Source organism: Scyliorhinus torazame, chromosome 22, assembly GCF_047496885.1.
Source record: "Scyliorhinus torazame isolate Kashiwa2021f chromosome 22, sScyTor2.1, whole genome shotgun sequence".
NCBI classification, from domain to species: Eukaryota; Metazoa; Chordata; class Chondrichthyes; order Carcharhiniformes; family Scyliorhinidae; genus Scyliorhinus; species Scyliorhinus torazame.
This window is the reverse complement of record NC_092728.1, coordinates 91,584,806-91,609,681: the sequence shown is the minus strand read 5'-3', so window position 1 is coordinate 91,609,681 and position 24,876 is coordinate 91,584,806. Positions and strand designations below refer to the sequence as shown.

General features: G+C 46.9%; 1 protein-coding gene across 2 annotated transcripts in view; it reads right to left on the bottom strand.

Moving 5' to 3' along the window:
- Positions 1-24,876, bottom strand: part of LOC140399207 (gelsolin-like) — a 79,446-nt gene that overhangs the window by 43,459 nt on the left and 11,111 nt on the right. For both annotated transcript variants that reach the window (XM_072488570.1, XM_072488571.1), the window contains exons 2-6: positions 14,340-14,541; positions 9,702-9,856; positions 9,058-9,219; positions 4,456-4,605; positions 3,203-3,292 (exon numbers count right to left, since the gene is read on the bottom strand). In XM_072488570.1, the coding sequence (XP_072344671.1) occupies positions 3,203-3,292; positions 4,456-4,605; positions 9,058-9,219; positions 9,702-9,856; positions 14,340-14,532 (750 nt within the window). In that variant the 5' untranslated portion in view covers positions 14,533-14,541. The remainder of the gene's footprint in view (positions 1-3,202; positions 3,293-4,455; positions 4,606-9,057; positions 9,220-9,701; positions 9,857-14,339; positions 14,542-24,876) is intronic.

The window sequence follows — 24,876 nt, the reverse complement described above, 5'->3', positions numbered from 1 at the left end:
GGAAGAGGTGTTGGCAATTCTGGACAGGCTGAAAATAGATAAGTCCCCGGGACCTGATGGGATTTATCCTAGGATTCTCTGGGAGGCCAGGGAAGAGATTGCTGGACCTTTGGCTTTGATTTTTATGTCATCATTGGCTACAGGAATAGTGCCAGAGGACTGGAGGACAGCAAATGTGGTCCCTTTGTTCAAAAAGGGGAGCAGAGACAACCCCGGCAACTATAGACCGGTGAGCCTCACGTCTGTAGTGGGTAAAGTCTTGGAGGGGATTATAAGAGACAAGATTTATAATCATCTAGATAGGAATAATATGATCAGGGATAGTCAGTATGGCTTTGTGAAGGGTAGGTCATGCCTCACAAACCTTATTGAGTTCTTTGAGAAGGTGACTGAACAGGTAGATGAGGGTAGAGCAGTTGATGTGGTGTATATGGATTTCAGCAAAGCGTTTGATAAGGTTCCCCACGGTAGGCTATTGCAGAAAATACGGAGGCTGGGGATTGAGGGTGATTTAGAGATGTGGATCAGAAATTGGCTAGCTGAAAGAAGACAGAGGGTGGTGGTTGATGGGAAATGTTCAGAATGGAGTACAGTCACAAGTGGAGTACCACAAGGATCTGTTCTGGGGCCGTTGCTGTTTGTCATTTTTATCAACGACCTAGAGGAAGGCGCAGAAGGGTGGGTGAGTAAATTTGCAGACGATACTAAAGTCGGTGGTGTTGTCGATAGTGTGGAAGGATGTAGCAGGTTACAGAGGGATATAGATAAGCTGCAGAGCTGGGCTGAGAGGTGGCAAATGGAGTTTAATGTAGAGAAGTGTGAGGTGATTCACTTTGGAAGGAATAACAGGAATGCGGAATATTTGGCTAATGGTAAAGTTCTTGAAAATGTGGATGAGCAGAGGGATCTAGGTGTCCATGTACATAGATCCCTGAAAGTTGCCACCCAGGTTGATAGGGTTGTGAAGAAGGCCTATGGAGTGTTGGCCTTTATTGGTAGAGGGATTGAGTTCCGGAGTCGGGAGGTCATGTTGCAGCTGTACAGAACTCTGGTACGGCCGCATTTGGAGTATTGCGTACAGTTCTGGTCACCGCATTATAGGAAGGACGTGGAGGCTTTGGAGCGGGTGCAGAGGAGATTTACCAGGATGTTGCCTGGTATGGAGGGAAAATCTTAGGAGGAAAGGCTGATGGACTGGAGGTTGTTTTCATTGGAGAGAAGAAGGTTAAGAGGAGACTTAATAGAGGCATACAAAATGATCAGGGGGTTGGATAGGGTGGACAGTGAGAGCCTTCTCCCGCGGATGGAAATGGCTGGCACGAGGGGACATAACTTTAAACTGAGGGGTAATAGCTATAGGACAGAGGTCAGAGGTAGGTTCTTTACGCAAAGAGTGGTGAGGCCGTGGAATGCCCTACCTGCAACAGTAGTGAACTCGCCAACATTGAGGGCATTTAAAAGTTTATTGGATAAACATATGGATGATAATGGCATAGTGTAGGTTAGATGTTTTTTGTTTCGGTGCAACATCGTGGGCCGAAGGGCCTGTACTGCGCTGTATTGTTCTATGTTCTATGTTCTATGTTCTATGTTCTAACCACCTCCGGGACGTGAATGTTGCTGAGCCAGTACTTGTTGCCCATCCCCGAAAACTGATTGGCTTGGCCATTGCGGAGAACATTAGAAAGTCAACCACATTGCTGTGTGGCACCTACATGTAGGCCAGACCAGGTGAGGACAGCCAATTTCCTTCCCTAAAAAAAGGGACATTATAACGATGGGCTTACAACAATGGAGAATTGATCAAATGGTCATTAGACTTCTAATTACAAAATTTTATTCAATTCAAATATCACCATCTGCCTGGTGGGATTTGAACCCAGGTCCCCAGATCATTACCCTGGGTCACTGGATTATTAGTCCAGTGACAATATCACTGCCTTACCCTGGTCTGAAACTGGGAAAATACAGACCCCCTCTACTACCCAAGAAACCCCTCCAGCTGAACAGGTCCCTGCAGTCTGGTGGTGCAGGTGGGCCCCAAGTTGCAGGCCTCAGTTAACAGATTAGGTGACAAAGAGGAGCGATAGCAGTAGAATATCCACCAGGCCTGTTGCACCATACAATACAAACATGGCTGATCTTCAGCTTTGGCCCACCCCCCCCCCCCCCCGAGACACAGAACTACGTCCACGTCCATCTTTCCTTTAAATATGGTCAACGAGGGAGCATTGACAACCTCATTGGGGCAGAGAATTCCAAAGGTTCACAAACCTCAAGTGCAGAAATTTCTCCTCACCTCAGTCCTAAATGATCAGATCCGGATACCATGTACCCAAGTGCTCTTGTTCCCCAGTCAGGGAAAACAACTGCCGTGTCTACCCAGTCAGGTCATTCCATAATCTTCTAAGTTTCATTTAGATCACCTGTGCTCTCATTCTTCTACATGCCAGAGTATTGGCCCAGTTTATCAGCCTATCATAGAACAACCTTCTCACCCCAGGGACCCATTTAGACATAAGACCATAAGACATAGGAGTGGAAGTAAGGCCATTTGGCCCATCGAGTCCACTCCACCATTCAATCATGGCTGATTTCAACTCCATTTACCCGCTCTCTCTCCATAGCCCTTAATTCCTCGAGAAATCAAGAATTTATCAACTTCTGTCTTAAAGACACTCAACGTCCCGGCCTCCACGGCAATGAATTCCACAGACCCACCACTCTCTGGCAGAAGAAATTTCTCCTCATCTCTGTTCTAAAGTGACTCCCTTTTATTCTAAGGCTGTGCCCCCGGGTCCTAGTCTACCCTGCTAATGGAAACAACTTCCCTACGTCCACCCTATCTAAGCCATTCATTATCTTGTAAGTTTCTATCAGATCTCCCCTCAACCTCCTAAACTCCAATGAATATAATCCCAGGATCCTGACCATTTAGTGGTGAACCTCACTGCACCACCTCCAATGCAAGTATATTCTTCCTCAAAAGTGGAGATGAAAACTTGAGCACGGCATTCCAGGCTAGGCCTCACCAAAGGAAGCCCTGTACAATTGCAGTAAGACATCTTTATACCTGTACTCCAGTCCCCATTACAGTATAAAGCCAACATGCTTCTCAAGAGGAGGGTGAACAACCAGGCTTGATCAAAATTCATGTCCCGCATCTAAAAACCTATGTCCTTGGAAAAGTCGTCATGGGCACCTTGTACAATTTAGCCAGTTTCCTGTTGGATGCATCAGCTCTGAAATCATCAGCTGTTCCTTCTGGCAAATCCGGCTTTGGTCCAAGGACCTGAAAAGGAAGTAGCAACATAGTTAGTAACCAGCTGCAAACCCCCACAAAAACACTTCAACTGATTTGGCTGATGTAAACTCTGCTCTAGTTGAAAGATTAGCACTCCTGCCCTGCCTCACAGTGTCAGGGACCCGGGCTCATTTCCGGCCTCAGGTGACTGTCTGTGTGGAGTTTGCACGTTCTCCCAGTGTCTGCGTGGGCTTCCTCTGGCTGCTCCAAATTTCCTTTCCCACTCCAAAGATGTGCAGATTAAGTGGATTGGCCATGCTAAACTGCCCCCTAGTGCATAAAATAAGTTAGATCGGGTTACTGGGGTGATGGAGCCCTAGGCGGAGATCTCTTCTAAACACTCGATGGGCCAAATGGTCTCTTCTGTATGAGGGATTCTACGATTATTTCCTCATCCCTCACAAATGAATTCCTCCGGCAGTCATGGAAAGTAGTTCCTAAAGGCCTCGGTGTACGATCGCTTCCTTGGAAGGTGAATGTTCTTGGTCTTGGGAGGGCATTTTGCTGGCTCACCAACTGATGTATAGAGTAACAAAATAGGCACCAAGCATTGTGCACCAATACATTTTGTTGCTGCTCACAGCTAAAGTAGTAGTGTTCAATGGAGCCCAACCAAGGAGGCCGGTGAGGCAAGGGGGAAAGAGACATAATGGACTGCATGTTCTCGGAAGCAAGATGTGACCCTTCAGCGATAAGTCATGCCATTCACCCAGGAGGCAACACTGTAGTCAGATACAAACACAATGGACCGACTTGCTCATTGAGCTGACTGCATACAGCCAACCCAATGTTCTGGAGTTCTCAGTCCCAGTAACGAGGAGGGTTATACGAATGGGTAACTTGCATCTTGGCGTCCATCAACCTCAGAATTAAGATGAACCATAGACGGCCACATCCCAATTTCCCCCCCCTGGTGGCAGCAGTATCTCGATCATTGGGATTCACTGGATCAAATGTCCAAACTCCCGACCCTATGACACCACCTTTTGGCCAGTGAACAAACTGCATCCAAATTGCTCGAAGAAATACAAATGTGATCTTCACCATTTCTAATAATTAACTTGCGGAAATGGTAACGTCAAAAAAAAAAAAAAAAAAAAAAATTTTTTTTTTTTTTTTAATATAATGGGCTTGAGCTGCCCCTGCCTCACCTCCAGCAGCTTTTCTGGCTCCCTTCCTTCCTCCACGACACGCAGACTGGCACGGCCACTCCTCTCGTTGTCACGGATACCCTTGGAGACGTTTGTGGCCTTTAGCCGCTCAAATAGATTGCACTTTGAGCCACACCACTGAAAGATTTCCTGAAACAGAAGACACGGGAATATGTATGATCACAAGCATGGCTGAAGTTTAAAAAAACCATCATGATCAATACAGGACACACCTCACTGTAATCTCATTACACCTCGGCTGGCACTTCGTTCACTGAGAAAATAAATTGTGGGATGTCCTGAAGCATGAATGGCTTCAAGAAAATTTCAAGCTCTTGATTGGTTTCGGAGGACAGACAAAATGGTGTCAATGAGAGCCCGTCAGGGAAGACAAAAGCAAAACTTGCCCAGAACACCATACTCCCAACTGGTTGGCAGACAGGAAACAAAGTACGAATACGGGTGGCACAGTGATTAGCACTGCTGCTTCACAGCACCAGCACCCCAGGCAGACATGGGGAGAAGGTAGAGACTCCGCAGACAGTGACCCAAGCGGGAATCGAACCTGGTGCCGTGAAGCATCAGTGCTAACCACTGTACTATGCCACCACAGGCGCTAAAGGTGGTAAATGGTATGTTGGCCTTCATAACGGGAGGATTGGAGTACAGGGGCAGGATTTTGCTGCATTTATACAGGGGCTTTGGTGAGGCCAAACATGGAATATTGTGTGCAGTTTCGGGTCCCCTGAGCAGAGGAAGAACGCAACACATGGCAGAGAGTTCAGACCACGGGTCACAGTCGGAGGAAAGGTAGACCATTTAGGATGGAGGAGAAAACTCATCACCCAGACAGTGGTGGGCATCAGGAATTCGCTACCATAGAAAGCAGTTGATGCCAAGAATTGTATTTCAAGGAGTTAGATATAGCTCTTGGGGCTAAAGGGGAATTGAGGGGAAAAGCGGGAACAGGTTACTGAGTTGGATGATTAGCCATGATCATAATGAATGGCGGAGCAGGCTCGAAGGGCCGAATGGCCTGCTCCTGCTCCTATTTTCTGTGTTTCTAATTCCAGCATTTCAACATTTTGCTATTCTTTCAATTTCCATTGGGAGCCTGTTTTGAGCGGATTTGCAGAAATTGCTCAAAGAACGAATGTGGTTTTCAGCCACAGATCAGGGAGATTTCAGGTTTCACCCCGGCTCGCAAGGTCTCCCCTGCTAATCGCTTCTCGGCCTTTTGGCCAAGATCAAGTGTAGCTCAGATCTGGTTATGTCCCTCTTGTGGGGGACCATGAATTGGATTCAATTTGAATTGGTTTTTGGAGCAGGCAAGGAGCTGGATTAGGGGTTCGCCCCGGACCACACAGAGCCCTGGCTTGGTAACTCAGAAAAAAGTTTTTTAAAAAAAGATCCCCACTGCTGTGATTGGGGGATTACAAATAGCCTCAGTGCCCTGGGCTACTGCACCTGGTCACCGTTCAGTACCACGCCCGCAAAACAGGGTCAACAACTTCTCATTACAGGACAGGAGCTGCTTCACAGAAGAGTGTTGAACAAAATGGGTCATCGAGCCACACAGGCAATTAGGATAGGTAGGGGACTAATATCTTGGTCAAAAGGCAGCTTTTAAGGGGTGTCTCAAAGGAGAGAGGGTCAGATGATCCCAGAATTCAGGGCCTTGTCAGCTAAAGGCACGATGATCAATTTCAGCTGAAAAAACAGAGCGTGTTAGAGAGCGGCTCCTCACGATGGCCAGTCAGCCCAGCTGTAATCACTGCCAGACCCCTCTCAAGCTGGTGTGTGTGGTTCATGTCATGATATTCAGGTAAGCATCATGGTGCAAACATACATACATACTGATGGACAGACCAACGGACCAATCAATACACACACAACACCACAGCCAATCACAGGCAAGAGCATACACACTATAAAACAGGGAACATGACACTTCCGGCTCATTCCAGCAGGAGACAGCTCAGGGCACAAGAGCTTACAGCAAGCCACTCAGACATCCACCATGTGCTGAGTGCCACTCCAAGATAGTGTTAGGGATAGGTCTACAGATTCAAGGGTAATGAACGAACCACAGTAGCCAGTTTACCATTGTAAATATTGTAAGTAATAAAACGGAGTTGTACCATCTGCAACCGTGTTGGTTCTTCTGTGTAGCAGAGCACCCAACATGACAGTTCATTCAAAACAATAGGAGAACAATGTAAGCAGATGTGCTCAGGTGGTCTGATCAAAGGTTAAATGAGGGAGTCCATCATCCTGGTCATTTCCATTGACCAAAAACAGTCAGCAGCTCGGAGGCTGGGAATCGTGAGGTGAATAACTCCCCTCATGACCCTCGACCACCCCCCCCCCCCCCCCCCCACCCCCCACCCCCCACCCCCAAAGCCTGTCCACAATCTACAAGGCACAAGTCAGGAGTGTGATGAAATACTCTCCGCTTGCCTGGATGAGTGCAGCTCCAACAGCACTCGAGAAGCTCAACACCATCCAGGAAGCAGCCCACTTGACTGCACCCAATCCAAAAAACATTCACTCCCTCCACAACCGACACACCGTAGCAGCAGTGGTGTACACCATCCAAAAGGGGCACTGCAGGAACTCACCAAAGGCTCCTCGGACAACACGTTCCAAACCCATCCGGAAGGGAAAGGGCAGCAGACATATGGAACACGGAGGGGTTTCCTCCAAGTCACACATCATCCCGACTTGGGAACTATAATCGCCGTTCCCTCACTGTCACTGGGGCAAAATCCTGGAACTCCCCCAACAGCTCTAAGGGTGTAGCAACACCTCAGGGACTGCAATAGCTCAAGGCGGCAGCTCACCACCACCTTAAGAGGGCAATTAGGGATGGGCAATAAATGCTGGTTGAGTCAGCAACGCCCACATTCCATGAGTGAATAAAACTAAAACAATCACATTTGAGGTGCAAAATGTAACCTCAATGATCATTGCGTAATGGCCATCAGCAAACACACAACGTGAACATGGATCAATGGGTGATGCAATTGACTTTAGAGAATAGCTAGGATGCCCTTTTCCTCCTCCTGTCCCGAACTCCTCCCTCTCTTTCCCCCCCCCTTAGTGTAAAATACAGCAAGAAGGAAACGCAACTCAGGATAAATGTTACCGATTGTCCTCATGAACGGGGCAGTGGCAGACAGACACTGCAATTTTTAAATATCAGAGAAACTATTCAAATGGACAACTTAGCTCTGTAGTCACTGCAGGGGAGAAATAGGTCCAATTGGAAATGAACAGAGGTGGAAGTAGTGTGTGTTTAAGGTGTGCCCATGAGCTGTTGTAACAATGAGGCTTGGCATCAAGGGCTTTGTTCAACGCAGTGGAAATAAATGAATCTGAATGCAAGATGACCCTTGACCCGCTTCATCTGATGAACGGGATGGAGCCGGCCTCCAAAACAAATAATACTGAATGCATCACCAGCAGAGAGATACCAGCCAGCACCAGTCACCATTTACCAACAGGGTCTGGGCCCTAACTGTCCTTTTGTTTCTATTAGTTTGGTGTGTTTCGAAGGGGAGACTGGAGGGTAATAGTGTCTCCTGATTGAAAGTGTCGGCCTGGGACTTCATTCTATTAAAGTATGAAAACTGCCACAATGATCATATGACAGGATACTCAATGGAACAGCTGACTTTGGCATTGTGAGCAGAGACAAAGATACAAAGAGAAAAAAAACTCTTGCGCCCTGATCGCATATCTGACCAGCTGTTTAAACAAAGGAGGAATAGGCTACAGAAACCGCACAGTCTGCATACATTTGATATTCTTCTATTTTAAAATGGAATCTGGACATTGCTGACAGAGGCAGCATATGTTCCCCAGCCCTATTAGCCTTTTGAGGGAATTTTAAAATAAATTTAGAGTACCCAATTCATTTTTTCTAATTAAGGGGCAACTGTAGCGTGGCCAATCCACCTAGCCTGCACATCTTTGGGTTGTGGGGGCGAAATCCACACAAACACGGGGAGAATGTGCAAACTCCACACGGACAGTGACCCGGAGCCGGGATAGAACTTGGGACCTCGACGCCGTGAGGCAGCAGTGCTAACCACTGTGCCACGGTGCTGCCCTACCCTTTGAGGGCAGTTTATGAGTCAACCACATTGCTGTAGGCCAGACAGGGCAAGGATGGCAGATTCCCTTCCCTAAAAGGACATTAGCAAAGCAGATAGGTTTTAATTGGCAATTATGTAGATGGCCACTATTATGTTCATTGCAGGTGTTTTTTGATTAATTCATTGCATTTGCTCTGGTGGGATTTGAACCGGTGTCCCCCAGAGCATCAGCCTGGGTCTCCGGATTACTAGTCCAGCACTACCCACCTTCTCTCCCTAGGAAATACCACAATGTACTTTTTAAATTAGCATTTGTTAAACATCACACAAATGGTTGGTATTCACATTCCAGTTGTAGAACATTTGTAACCGTCAAGTCACCTTGTTATTAACACAAGAAAAAAAAATGCACCTTGATAGTAACAAAAAAATGCAATGTCTGGCTTGGTAACCAACACACATTGGGGATTTAAAATGAAACCTTTCAAAAATCAGAACTCACATTTCCCAGGTCAATGATGAAACAGTCCCCCATGTTGAAGCTGTCCCAAGACAAGGGGACCTCCAACGCTCGCACCACTCTACGACCCTTCAGATGGAGTAAACGTTGCACTGCGACCTCATTAGGTACCACATGAGAGAAGCCCGATGCCACCCCTCCAGCCTGCAGGGAAACAGTTTGTAAAAACACTAAATCATTCAAGCCATCAAACTATACATTGACAATTAAATATCATATGAAGCCATTGCTTTTAACATTTGCGAACCCATTGCCCAATTCGAGAGAGTGTGCGATTGCGCCATCAGAGCTTGTTGAAGGTGGGGGTGAGGGGCCAGGAGAGGGGCCTCCCCTCTGCCACCCAACATCTAACCTGGTTGATTTTCAGGCTTCCTCCACACAAGGCCAACCCTCCCCTTCCCATAAGCCTGACAATTAAGGCTGGGTTAAGAGTCTCAATTTGGGCAAGGGCAGGCTAAACGATTCACTTGCATCAAAAGTTGAGCAAAAGTGGTTAACCGTTTCAGGAGATTACACAAGATCATATCTGAAGCCTTGCCAGATACCAAAACCAAAAAATACAGAATACCCGGGGCAAGTGTTGAATCAAGTGATCGTCCCTTCGTTTACTGACATTTTATTTTTACCTTGTATTTGATGCCAGACTTGAAGTTGCCGAGAAAGGCATTGGACTCATGGCCCTGAACCTCTCTGTATTGGACAGGCATTCCATCAAGATAATCATCCAACTGCACTGTGAATATGGCAGCAGCTCCCTTCTCATCCTGTGAACAGGCATCACCTGTGCATCAGTAGGGAAACAAAATTATTAGGATTGAAAATATACAACTAACAAAATGCTCCCACAAGCAGCACCAAGGAACACACACACACACTCCCATTTTTTTTTTCATGTAACTTACGGTTGTTTCCATGGAATTCTTACAGTGCAGGAGGCGGCAATTTGGCCCATCGAGTCTGCACCGACCCTTAGAAGAGCACCCGACCTCGGCCCACTCCCCCACCCTATTCCAGTAACCCCACCTAACCGGCACATCTTTGGAGTGTTCCCGAAGGAAACCCATGCAGACACAGGGAGAACGTGCAGACTCCGCACAGACAGTCACCCACACCAGAATTGAACCCGGGTTCCTGGCACTGAGGCAGCAATGCTTACCACTCTGCCACCATGCTGGTGAAATCAATGAACAAGTTTTCAGGACTCGCATTGTTGAAATATTACTGAGGTTGCAACAAGAATGAAAAATAGCCAATGTTAATAATAAATGTTCCTTTCAAGCTCTTTGAACGTTATACTGGTCATAATATCCACTCATGTATATAATGCGATGCAGACAGGCAGTGATTGACACACAGGATAACCAATCACCAGACAGGACACCACCACTATAAAGCACACAGGGCATTAAGACTCTCTCTCTACAGGACACAGCTACTGAGATAGTAAGAGTGCACAAGCCAGTGAGCACTATCACCATACGGTAGAGAGTTAGTCTGGTCAAGCCAGTAGGAGGTTATCAGTTAGATTGATAGAGTGTCAACTCACAGCAGACTATGTACAGCAATGAGGACATTCAATAAAACAGTGTTGGACCATCTCTTGTGTCAGAAGCCAGTTTCTAGTTTCACTGCATCCTGTTGGTCAACGTTGAACCAACTTACTTAACACATCAATACTTTAAAACTGACAAGTCACGGCACCCTCCGAATCTACGACCACTAGAAGGACAGGGGCAGCATGGGACCCCCAACCGTCCCTGCACTGTCGCTGGGTCAAATCCCTGGAACTCTCTCTACAACAGCACTGTGGGTATACCTGAACCACATGGACTGCAGCAGTTCAAGGCAACAGCTCACCACCACCTTCTCAAGGGCAATAAATACTGGCCTCGCCAGAGGCGCCCACATCACTTCAATGGTTGAAAGAAAAATTAATCCATGATGGACTGCTTGGATGGCTGGTGGAAAGCAGATTCCATTGGAACTTTCAAAAGGGAACCAGGTACATTTTAAAGTGTCAAGCAGAGAGGGGAGTGGGACTAAAGGGATTGTTCGCAGGCACAGACATTGACCAAAATGTCCCCTGATGGCATGCGTATAACACTATCAGTCCTGGGGCCTTGGAAAATGTTTTTGCTAGGGCTGGATGGTCCCAAGTATGCAACTGAGACAGGTAACCATGGGATCACATTGCAACAATAAAAAATAGCGAGCACCATCATCCAACCAGTAATTAAAAAGGAAATAGATACGGACAACAACATGGTGTGACACAAAAAAAAAGCAATGTACATACATTACCATCAAATAGCAGCTGTAAAAAAAACTATTTCAAGGAAGGTATGTTAAGAATGCAGCTAGAAAGATATTAGGAATGGAAATCGCAAGGAAATTAAAAGACACATTCCACATTTGAGAGGCGGAGACAGAATTATTGCTGGAAGCAGTTTCCATTGGTCTAGTCGGCAGGTTTTGAAACACAAAACTGGGACATAAAGTAACCACTCCATAACAGCAGCGAATGCCAGTTACAAAATAAAAGCAAGCTACTGTGCAGCTGCCTGGCTGGGAGGTGCCAAAAGACAAGTTTCGGCTGATATGTGGCAGAGGCAACACCATGTATAAAATGTAGGAGGAATATCAGGAACAATTCTAGGAGCAGGGAAAAAAGTGGAGAGGAGGGTGGGGAGAACGAGAACTTGACATGCCACACGTGTTAAAAGAGGATGGGAGCAACACATCGCTTCATTAGTGCAAGTTCCACAGTATTCAATATTCTACACTTTTATTTGTTCCTTTATGGGATGTGGGCATCCCTGGCAAGGCCAGCATTTCTTGCCCATTTGCCACAGAGTGGTTTTCTAGGCTACTTCAAAGTAAGAGTCTACCACAGCACTGGGTCTGAAGTCACATGAAGACCAGACAAGGGTGGAAGATTTGCTTCCCTGAAGGATATTAGCGAATCAGATGGGTTTTTACGACAACGGGTTCATGGTTAGGTTCGTCACACGTAATAGTTACAGCCATAACCGCAAAGTGTAGTGACATGAAATCCCTATTCACAAAGCTCTTCACCAAGCAAGTATACAACCATTGTTCACCCACATCAGAATAGCATCACTGTCCCCACTTGAAGTACCTGCAATCTCAGGGGCGGCACGGTGGCAGTGGTTAGCACGGCACCGATGACCCAGGTTCGATCCCGGCCCCAGGTCACTGTCAGTGTGGAGTTTGCTCTTTCTCCCAGTGTCTGCGTGGGTCTCGCCCCCAGAACCCAAAAATGTGCAGGATAGGTGGATTGGCCACGCTAAATTGACCCTTAATTTGAAAAAAAGAAAGAAAAGGGGGGTTGGGGGGGAAACCTGACGTAGGTCCATCATTTGGAATACTCCATTTAGTGTGGGATTGTTAATCTTAGCAAGTTGGCTGTGGCCATTATGAAAATAGGCCACACTGCTCGAATCCCTGCAATAAGGTGCCCATAAACGTAAGCCTATTGAAAGCCAAAGACACCAAACACTCCCAATGATTTAATAGAGCCATTGAGTATCAAATCCAACCTACTTGGAGAATGACATTGGGAAGAAAAATTCAAGCCTGCCCATGATTCTCAAGAGGACATGCGGAGGATATTATTCCTGCTTTGGAGGCCTTGCACAAGGACAGCTGACTTGACATTCATGACAGTTGCTTTTCTCCCCATCATATTTGGGGAAGAGTAATCACACAACCAGCTGCAGATGGGGAAGCTTTGAATACTTAGAAGCACATCAGGATTAGTCCAATATGACATCCATTGCACAGAAATAAAAACAAATTGTCCAAATGACAACTAACCAAACGGTGTCTGGCCTCTGGAACATTCATGTTCAGGGTTTGTGACGGCCCGCACTGCAACAAGCAGTGAATTGGATCAACTGCTTCCACACATTTTGATGGATCAGATTTGAGTGAAAATGCAAATACTGCACTTTTGGGAAATATTGTTCAGACGGGATCTTTCATCAAGATATTTGTTCCCCAGCCCATCTGCCTCTTCCAAATGTTGATGGATCATTTGCTAATTTCCAGCTGCTGGTCATTGGAGGGTATGGAGTATAAGGGGCGGGATTCCTAACCCAGGGCCGGGCAATCCCCGCGACCGTCGCGAATCGTGCCACGCCGCTCAGACGCCGGCGCGCGATTCTCCGCAGAGTGGAGAATCGGCGCCATTGGCACCGGCGTGCTTGGCACGGCGCCGGTCAGGGGCCACAATGCGGCCGGCCCGCAGATTCTTGGCCCGGGCGGCCGTCATAAGAACGGCGAGTCCCGCCAGCACCGGCCACACCTGCTCTCAGCCGACGGGAACTCGGCGTGGAAGGGTCGGGAGGGGGGGGGGGGGGGGGGGGGGCTCCGAATGTGGCCTGTCCCGCGATCGGGCCGCACTGATCAGCAGGCCAGCCTTGCTGGCTGGGGGCCTCGCTTCTTCCGCGCAGGCACCTGTAGTCCTGCGCAATGTTGCGTCGGGGCCGGCACGTTGAAGGAAGCCACTGTGCATGTGCGCATTGGCGCCACTGCGCATCCCACGGCGCCCATTTGACGCAAGGATCTGCAGCTGGAGCAGCGTGAACCGCTCCAGTGCCGTGCTGGCCCATTGTAGGGGCCAGAATTGCTGATCCTGAGACTGTGTTGACGCCGTTGCCGACGGCATCAACACTTAGCCTCCGGATCACAGCATCCCGCCCAAGATGCGCTCTAGAACATAAATTAATCGACCCCTCAATGCTTCTCTGTTCTCAGAGGAGTCAGAAGAGATTTCTGTACAGCAAGCACTATAGTGTCAGAAATACTATTAACATGTTGAGATTTCCATGATACACCCAATTCATACATTTACTTCAAATGTTTGTGCAAGTTAAATTGACAAAAGCTGCACTTAAAAATGATTTGACTTTCTCAAATCAGATTTTGATGCAATGCATTAATCAGTGTGCTAAAAATAGTGCAGCTGGGATAGTGCCCATGAATTGCCAGCAACTCAGTTGATGCAGTTACTTCAAGAGTCGAACTCAGATTTTTGGATTTACAAAATCCTGCAACTGGTTTAATTTCTTGATTAGTCTTTACTGGAATTTCACCAGCTGTGTTGCCTAAAATAAATCCCACACAGCAGGCTTTTATTTGGCAACCTCATTGAATGACATTGCTGAAGAGTGAAGTGTTGACTATAGTATAAATATAGCCACAGAACTTGAACAGTGAAAGCTTCAAAAGTAAGCACTTACCCAGCCAGAAGTGCAGATCATACTGCAAGCTTCCAGACCGCTGTTTAATGGTGCGCATTACAAGATAGGCATCGCCTGTGAAGAAGTCTCCGTAAACGTTTTTAGGAACAGCGACAAGATCCAACTTTTCCACCCTCCAGATCTGCAGACCAGGCTGCTTTCCCGCTTTCTCAAACTCCGGATGGTAAACCATTGTGGGAACCTGGAAAAGGGAGTCAGTCAGCAAGTATTTAAAAAACCGATCAGAGTTAAAACTAATCATCTGAATCAGGGCACTTTCTCAATTTCACAAACGAAGTAGGCCTTTTAAAGCAATGAAAGGGATCAGTCTCAATAAGCAATTTTAAAGAAAAACTGGTCAGTAAGGGCTTTTGTTGGTCAGGTCACATAAATTGGCCTTGTCCCTATTCAGAGTTTTGGATTGATGGCAGTGTTGGGCTGATGATGATGATTATTAATAATATCACACAAAACACATGTTTTAATTGCTGCTCTCTACATATTTTGCCTTCATATTGGTAATCTGTGGACCTTGTGGAGAACTGCCTCTTTTTCTGTTTCCCACCCTGCTCTGACCCTCGCCTGCCAGCCAAAATGGAGGCTGGGCGGGAAAAAGGAGCTCAAGTGGCCAACTTAGGGACCTTAGTAGGGAAAAGTGGGCCAAGTTTACCGTGCGGTAGGGAGCATACAATTCTGCCCACGGAGACAATGGAACATTCCACAGAGTCAAAATTACAAATATTCCCAAATATCTCCTGATTCATTGGGCAACTTGCCATTGGCAAACAAAGGGAACTTAAAAGCTCAATGACATGGATTCCTCTGTTTAACTACTTAAAACTTCTGCCCACACCATTAATTACCAACATTCTGCTCATACCATTAATTACCAACACCTACTATGAGTGGATGGATATTAAGATTTGAATTTCAGAAGTTACACAAACTAGACTTCAACCAGCTACATTCCACAGAGCAGGAAACAGTCCGCCTCCGGACGGGTTCTTCGTTAATTAGCAATGCAAACAGGTGTGTCCTACATAAAGTGTGTGTCCAATCCTTTAATGAGTGTAGTCTTCCTACAACGAGAGTTCAGGCATCAGTAACCAGTCCCTGGTGACCAGCTAGTTTCTGCTCTTAAAAGGGCAGGACTTAATTGTGAAATAATATTTCCCAAGGAGTCGATTACCAGAGAGAGAAAAACATATATAATTTGATAGTCCTAATTAAGAGGATTCCTCTCCTGTGGAGTAGCAATGAGAATTACATTTGCGGTTATACTTCAGTTTTAGGACAGAGAGAAACTTCTCCTTGTGCAGTTACAGCTGAATGCAGAGTGGTGGAGAAGTGGTTAACCCCGGTCTATTCTAATGGGAGGTGGATGCACTGTAGCTTATTGTTTGACTGTGAACTCAAAAACTCATGGTCGACAGACAAGAACAATAGGTATCGAGGTGGCAACAAGATTGGATTGCCTTCCCAATTGTCTTGACCCTGAAGGCATTTTGCCTTCAATCATAATCAATGATCACCAATTTAGGATTCAATTCTGGCTCAACAATGGGCAAGGTACAGATCATTTGTTAACTTGCGCACTGAAGGCTGCTTTGTAGCCAGGAGGGGAGGCCTTTCCAACTCTGCCGCAGTGCTGTTCTCTGAAAGAAGCTTCATTGCCAGCCAATGTATGATCGAGGTTAAGAGGGCTGACTTTCATTCAATGCTTTGCAAGCTCTCCAGGTTGCTATTTCGAGTGTTTTCAATTTTTTTTTTAGTCCATCCTCACCGTAATCAGCGGAGTGCAAATATTGCCATTTTCAGGTTAACAGAAAACCATCTCCAAGATTGAATCAAATTAGTTTATTAGCCAAATAAGCTTAAGCTGATTATTGTACAGAGCTGGAAGGTTATACCCGGTCACATTTCTGCTTAATTTACCACGTTTGAAAATACAGGCATCGCAAGGGTGCACCAGTCTTGCACACGTTCCACAGTTCCTCTATATGGTCCTCAGCCAATTCCCTACATTATTTATTTTTCCAATTAAAGAGCAATTTGGCACGGCCAATCCACCTACTCTGCACATCTTTGGGTTGCCGGGGGTGAGTCCCACGCAGACACGGGGAGAACGTGCAAATTCCACACGGACAGTGACCTGGGATTGGATCGAACCCGGGTCCTCGGCGCCGTGAGGCAGCAGTGCTAACCACTGTGCCGCGCCCAACATTACTGATCTACCATTAAAGATTATTCACACATACCTATTGGAATTTTAAACAGCGTAACTCAAGGGATAGTTTAATATCGGCTGTTTAACTGAAACAAGCTGCTTTTCTCCCTCACGGTCGATGTTAGCTCAGCTGTGATAAATTCTATTTAATCTTTCTAGGTGCTCCCGTCCTTCGAATTAGGATGTTATATACACTCGATATAGTTCACACAGTAAACTTTAAACATTGTAATCGCAATACTGCTCCTCCTTTCACTCTCAGCCATTTTGGCTTTTGCCTGCTACATGGTGGCACTGTGGTTAGCACTGCAGCCTCACGGTGCCGAGGTCCCGGGTTCGATCCCGGCTCTGGGTCATTGTTCGTGTGGAGTTTGCACTTTCTCCCTGTGTTTGCGTGGGTTCACCCCCACAACCTAAAGATGTGCAGGGTAGGTGGATTGGCCACACTAAATTGCCCCTTGGACAAAATGAATTGGATACTCTAAATTTATATTAAAAAAATAATGGTCTGGGTTTGGAGGTAGAATATGGAGAGGTTATCAGAGTAAAGTAGACAGCAATATCCAGTCACTGCACAGGTATGGCTAAATGGGAAAGCATGATTTGTTCCGAGTTCCCCTGCTCCTCCAGAAGCTTAATGCAAAGCATTGAAACACACGGAAGGGAACAAATGGTGGCACATTGTAGCCGGCTGCCCCGAACAGGGCAGAAGGAGTCAGGGCTTATCCATTCAATCTGTTTGATCGGTGGGTCCATGACCCCCGTGGGAGGATGCTGGGCTGTTTAATCTTCCTAATAGCCACAAGAGCGGATGCAAAAACCCGCGGAAAGTCCGTGGGGAAATGTCTAAAATGCAATGAGCAGCTGGTGCTATTCATTTGCCACTGACCACAAAATCCGTAACAACTGGGACAATTAAAAACAGCGGGGACTAGTTTTTACACTAAAGTTAGTTGCTGTATACTTGGTTAAACATGCTGTAAAACACTGCTCTGCACATATGAACTCAAGAGGGGATCTGAATAATGGGACGTCCATTTAAAAAGTAGCAATTCGTCAAAGGATGTCAATTTCATTAATCAAAGTGCTCATGGCCTCAGGAAAAGATAAGAGGAGATTTATTAGAATAGTACCAGGGTGAGGAGCTTCAGTTTTGTGCAGTGACGAGTCAAGATAGGACTGGGATGGCTCGGTTTAAAAACAGGCAAAATAAAGACTTGCATTTATATAGCACCATCCATGGTTTGCATTTACAGATACTGCTGAGGCATGTCTGTTGCTAAACTTAAATATTTTATTGAACATTCTACTAACCATGTACAGTACAGGTTTAGCACGAGGCTCTCCATAGAACACTCAACACATCATCCTGTTATTTGATGTTACATCACGGACAACATAAATTTACATATTTATACAGCGCCAGGTTTCTGACTTATAAAATAAACTTGTGTTTACACAGCAGCCAAGTTGCTGTTGTGTGTGTGTGTGTGGGGGGGGGGGGGGGGGGGGGGAAATAATATTTGCCATGTCTGATTTGATAATGACCAGAGCATCTTTTTTTGGGAATGTTGATTGAAGGATAAATGTTGGCCAGGACATGAGTGCTATTGCATCTTTACATTGATCTGAGAGTATACGGGATCTCTGTTTAAACGCGCACTTGGGAAATGTTACTGCCAATACTCAGTATTATATGGAACATTAGCCTCGATTCTTTTCATGCTCAACTCCTGGGAGGGGGACTTGAACCCAGAACCTTGGTGACTCAGGAGGTAAGAGAGCTCCCAACTGATTCTCAGCCAACACAAAAAGCTGTGCAAAAACTTGCTGCCATCAAGAGGAATGAACAGCGGATTTACAGATCCAGACAGACATATTGGAGATAGAGGTTTCTATTACGCATTTGCAGAATGTGGGTGCTGCTGACTAGGCCAGTATTTTATGGCCCATTAGAAGGACTTTGATATAGAGAGAAAATGGATCAACGAAAGGCATGATTTCTCTTTCTCTTCCCCCCCCCCCCCCCCCCCCCCCTTATCCAGTGAAGTTACAGCTTCAAAGCTGGTGGAAGGAAATTCAATGAATGCTAATATATTTGTAGGGACAAAATTGCAAGGCCATGGGGAAAGAGCAGGCGTGTAGGAATACTCCCACCTTCCCCCAAACCACTCTTAATGATCCCTGACATTTGGTTTAGTAGATGGCACAATGAGTTAAAAAAATGACAAGATGTCTTCAGTTCAATCCTGCAGAAGAAATCCATCACACAGCTGTGTGTGTGAGATCTCCCTAGTTACTGGTATGGCATAAACTCAGTGCAACTGTATTGTGTCATCAGGTTTCACCACTATAGGGCTAATTCACGGCTATCCAACTGCTTGGATCTTTTGTGGATGGAGCATTCAAAACCACATCTAATATTTAAATCCATGTTTCTGTTCATTTTCATGTATCAATTTAGGATTCACATACCAATGGGGCAATAGCATCAAAGCCTGTGGTCCATTCCCAATAGACCAGCAATAAAAACAACACTGTTAGCACAAATGGAAGGGAGTGTTTGCCTGGGCTACTATTCAGGGACTGTGCATAATCCATAGGACAAGTGTTTATTCTCAATCCTACTGCTCACAATTCCAATGTAAATTTCACAAACGTTGTCTCATCACATTCTCTCCCTGCCCGGACAGGGTACAAGTACGTACACAGGGTGACTGGCACTCCCCTCTTGCATTGCAAACTTGCCCCTTGGAAAACAATGAATTGGGTACTTAATTTTTTATAAATACAGATAGGAATGGAGACCAATTCAATCCTGCATCATAGTTCAACATTTATACTTTGATTCTCAACCCAGCTAAAAATTAGTGTGACATGAAAATATTTTTTGAGTGAATCAACAGATAAGTGAATAACTGAACCAGCTGTTCAGCTTCCTTCTGCAAAGACTGACGTAATCTTAAGCAGCAGGAAAAAGCAGCGAACACCACCACAGATTATCCCCCAAACAGGAAAACTAGGCTATTGTAGCATTTCCCAACTCTTTTCAGATGCCCATTTATGGTCATTGTTAAAAGATTTCACCAACTGTTCAGCTGCTGGCAACTCCCTGTGGTATTGGTGAAGTCACAGGGCGAGGGCAGCAAGATTTCTCGAGTCATTCACGGGATGTGGGTGCAGCTGGCTAGGCCGGCATCTGTTGCCCATCCTTAATTGCACACGAGAAGGTGGTGGTGAGCTGCCTTCTTGAGCCAATGGCAGTCCCCGTGGTGTAGGTACAACCAGTGCTGTTAGGAAGAGAGAGTTCCAGAGGATTTTGACCCAGTGAAGGAACGGGGATGTATTTCCAAGTCAGGATGCGGAGTGACTTGCCGGGTGGTGGGGTTTCCAGGTATCGGCTGCTCCTGTCCTTCTGGACAGTCTAGTGATCGTGGGTTGGAAGGTGCTGCCTAAGGAACCTCGGTGAGTTCCTGCAGTGCATCTTGTAGATGGTACAAAATGCTGTCGTCCTTCGGTGGTGGAGGGTTTGAATGTTTGTGGAATGGGTAGCAATCAAGCGGCTGCTTTGCACAGGATGGTTTTGAGCTTCAGTGTTGTTGGAGCTGCACTCATCCAGGCAAGTGGAGGAGTATTCCATTACACTACATTCCATTGTAGAACGTGGACAGGATTTAGTTTGCAGGGCAGGGCAGGGCTTTTTAAAAAAAATAATTTAAGAGTACCCAATTATTTTTTTCCAATTAAAAAGTGCAATTTAGCACGGTCAATCCACCTACCCTGCACATCTTTTTGGGTCGAGAGGGCCCACCCCCGCAACCGTGGGGAGAATGTGCAAATTCCACACGGACAGTGACCCGGGGCCTGGATCAAATCCGGGTCCTTGGCGCCATGAGCCATCAGTGCTAGCCACTGCGCCACCCCAAGAGGCAAATTACTCACCACAGGATTCCTAGCCTGTCACCTGCTCTTGTAACCACAAATATTTCTAACAGCTGGTGCAATTCAGTTTCTGGTCAATGGTAACCCCCAGGGTGTCCATAGTGGGGATTCAGCAATGGGCCATTGAATGGGACAGGGCTATGGCTAGATCCTCTTGTTGGAGATGGGCATTGTTTGACACTTGCAGGTACAAATGTTACTTTGCACATCACCCCCAGGCTGAGTGTTGCCCAGGTCTTGCTGCATTTGGACAGCGTCTGTTTCCATATCTCAGTGAATGGCGCTGAATTTGCTTCAGACCTCATGATGGAGAGAAGGTCATTGATGAAGCAGCTGAAGATGGTTGGGCCTAAGGCAGGATTTTTCAAAGTCACAGTCGTGAACTGTGGGTGGATCGGAGCTCAGCAGAGCAGACTGCCTCCTCCTGATGTCAGCCCGCTGTCCCAGTATCGTCCACTTCTAACGTCATCATGCTGACCCAGGGCCAAAATTCTTTTAAAATCAACAATGGGAGTCACCCCTCCAGAAGCAGTGGCAGAGCGGTCATGCGCCTGGCATGTATACTGACACTGTGTGCCCTGTACGTCTGTGCTTTAAGCACAAACATCACCAGAGAAGAAATTCCTCTATTTTGCAGCTGCCAGCAAGCAGGACTGTGAAAAATTGAAAATGCACTGTTGCCTCACGGCACCGAGGTCCCAGATTAAATCCCAGCTCTGGGTCAACGTCTGTGAAGAGTTTGCACATTCTCCCAGTGTTTGCGTGGGTTTTGCCCCCACAAACCAAAGATGTGCAGGGTAGGTGGATTGGCCACGCTAAATTGCCCCTTAATTGAAAAAAATGGATTGGGTACTCAAAAAAAAATGGATTGTTTTGTAATAAGAAAGAGAGGGCCAGAGACACAAACAGGCCAGGATCTCACAACTAAAATCTACTGGAGAGAGTTGCTCAGGAGAGTCCATGTCAAGGTAAAGCAGTGCTGGAGAGAGCTGCTCAGGAGAGTCCATGGCAGGGTAAAGCAGTGTTGGTGTGAGCTCCAGGGCCTTTAGTGAACAATCCATTAAGAAACTGAAAGCAGAAGGAAAGCAGTAGAAAAGATTGAGATATGGCCTATGTGTCTTCTATGCAGGGAAGTACTGGTAAAGTATAGTTTAAAACCCCTGAAGACTAAGCACGGCAAGTTAGAGGACAAACCTCATTCAAAGGATGCAGCGAAGGAGTTTTCAGCTGAAGTCCTTTGCAGAGATGTATCATTGAATGACAAAGCAAGTGAGATCATAAGGACCAAGCAGGCTCACCTGTCCCATTAAAGATAACGAAAATAGTGGGTCACAAAAGGTTGACTGGAGTGGGTCACAGGGAAAAATTCTGGCCTGGAACGGAAATGACTGACCTCTAGCCATCACCATCCTCCTTTGTGCCAAGTATAACTCCAATCAATCAATCAGTGGAGAGTTTTCCCCAATTCCCATGGACTCAATTTTGCTATAGAGCTCCAAGATGCCATACTGGGTCAAATGCTGCCTTGATGTCAAGGGCAGTCACTCTTACCCCACCTCTGGCATTTAGCTCTATTGTCCACATTTGAACCAAGGCTGTAACGAGGTCAGGAGCAGAGTGACCCGGGCAGAACCTAAACTGAGCGTCAGGGAGCAGGTTATTGCTAAGAATGTGCCCCTTGATAGAATGGTTGATGACCTCTTCCATCATTTTACCGATGATAGGAAGTAGACTGACGGGGCGGTAATTGACCAGGTTGGATCTGTTCCTCGTGTACAGGACATACCTGGGCAATCATCCACATGGCAGATGCCAATGGTCTGTGCCTTCAGCCATTTCTTGATGTGACTTGGGCCAAATTAAATTGGCACTTCTGGCTGAAGATTGTTGTGAATGCTTCAGCCTTGCATTTTGCACTGGTAGTGGGAGGCTGGGAATATTTGTGGAGACTCTTGCTCCAGGTGATGTATTTAATTGTCTACCATCACAGCTGGATGTGGCAGGACTGCAGAGTTTAGATCTGAAATTGCTTTGCTCGGTCTATTACTTGCTGCTTCTGCTGCATGACATGCAAGTAATCCTGTGTTGTAGCTTCACCATGTTAACACCTCATCATAATAGTCTTCATTGTCACAAATAAGCTTGCATTAACACTGCAATGACGTTACTGTGAAAATCTCCTAGTCGCCACATTCCGGCGCCTGTTCGGGTACACGCTTCAGAATGTCCAAATCACCTAACAAGCACGGCCTTCAGGAATTGTGGGAGGAAACAGGAGCACCCGGAGGAAACCCATGCAGACATATTTTTAGATATGCCTGGTGTTGCATCAGTCTTGCCCTCCTTTACTCTTCATTGAGCCATGGTAAGTCCCCTGGCTTGATGGTAATGGTAGAGAGGGAGTTAAGCTGGGCCAAGAGGTTACCGATTGTGGTAGAGTACAATTGGGCAACACGGTAGCATTGTGGATAGCACAATTGCTTCACAGCTCCAGGGTCCCAGGTTCGATTCCGGCTTGGGTCACTGGCTGTGCGGAGTCTGCACATTCTACCCGTGTGTGCGTGGGTTTCCTCCGGGTGCTCCGGTTTCCTCCCACAGTCCAAAGATGTGCAGGTTAGGTGGATTGGCCATGCTAAATTGCCCTGAGTGTCCAAGCTTGCCCTTAAGTGTTGGGTGGGGTTACGGGCATAGGGTGGTGGTGTTGACCTTGGGTAGGGTGCTCTTTCCAAGAGCCGGTGCAGACTCGATGGGCAGAATGGCCTCCTTCTGCACTGTAAATTCTATGAAATAACTTTTGTAATAAATGTTCCATGAAATTCAACTGTTTATGACCCACAGGACCTTGTGGATGCTCAGTCCAAGTTGCTCGATCTGTTTGCAGTCTGTGGTAGTCTGTGTCGAGGTATTATAGTACCTAGTAATGCTGGAACACCATTGGTAGGTATTGTATGCTTCCTATTGGTCAAGCTGTATGGTAGTTCCGCCCTGCTAGGTGGGGTATAAGAGCCCATGCCGCCCCAGCAGCCCTCATTCTGTACCTGAGCTGCTGGGGGAAACATCTAGCTTATTAAAGCCTTCAGTTGGACTACAACCTCGCTTTCGTGGTCATTGATCGTGCATCAATTTAATAAGCTAGATTTAAAAGGATGGAGCTCCGAATCAAGCCGGAGTGTCTGCAACTCAGCCCCCACGCAGCGAACTCAGTGGCAATCTTCAAGCACTGGCTGGCCGTGTTTTAAAGGATATCTCGGGACGGCCGAAAACTCACCCACGGGAGAACAGAAAATGCAAGTCCTGCACTCGAGGGTGAGCCCGGAAATTTACACTCTCATCGAGGAAGCGGAAGACTTTGATGCAGCAATAGAGCTGCTAAAAAGACATTATATTCGCCTGGTAAACCAGGTCTGCGCCCGACATCTGCTAGCAACGAGGCGACAAATCCCTGGGGAAATAGTTGGAAGAATTCTACCATGCACTCCTGGTGTTGGGGAGAAACTGCAGCTGCCCGCAAGTTTCGGCGAGCAAACACACAGAACACTTGGTCCGGGACGCTTTCGTGGCAGGTATGCTGTCCTCCCAAATCCGCCAGCGATTGCTGGTAAAAGACACTAGGTCTCAAGGAGGCACGGGCCCTTGCAGGCTCCCTGGATGTGGCCTCCTGAAACGCCCACGCTTACGTTCCCGACCGCACGGCAGCCCCTTGGGCAGCGTGGAACCCCTCCGCAGCCGACCCCGAGCCATCACCCATTCCCTCACTGCTTTGTACCACAATGAACCAGACACCAGTCTCCTCGTCTTCCCCAGAAAGTCCTCCGCTGGGACCTCGCTCCCGACCTGGCTGGCAGCTCCCGGACCCATCCTGCTCCAAAAACACATGCGGGCACACAAGTCGGACCCATTGGTCGAGAGGGTCCATCTTCTCCACGCTAATCCCAAGTACGCCTACGTGGCGTACCCTGACAGCCGACAAGATACGGTCTCCCTAAGTGTCCTGGCCCCCGCCGGAGCCCCACGCACACCCCAGCTACCAGTCCCACCTTACAGGAGGATCAGTCCTTCCACCTGCCCCATCTAGGCCCCCCCACCCACCGACGCACCCCGCAGGTGCTCCCTTCCCAGGTCAACCATTTTCCCCACCAGCGCCGTCGAGGGGTGTCGAAGCTGCCACAGAGACAGAGGCCACGCTCCCAGACTCACAGACTCCCGAGCCTCCACCGGAGTCACCACCGAAGCTCCAACGATCACAGAGGATGACCAGGGCCCCTGATCGACTGATTGCTTCATTTTAAATTGTAAATCGTTAATAGAATTGTAAATAGTTACAAAACGCTGTACGGAGGTATTACAGTACCTCCATAACTAATTCTA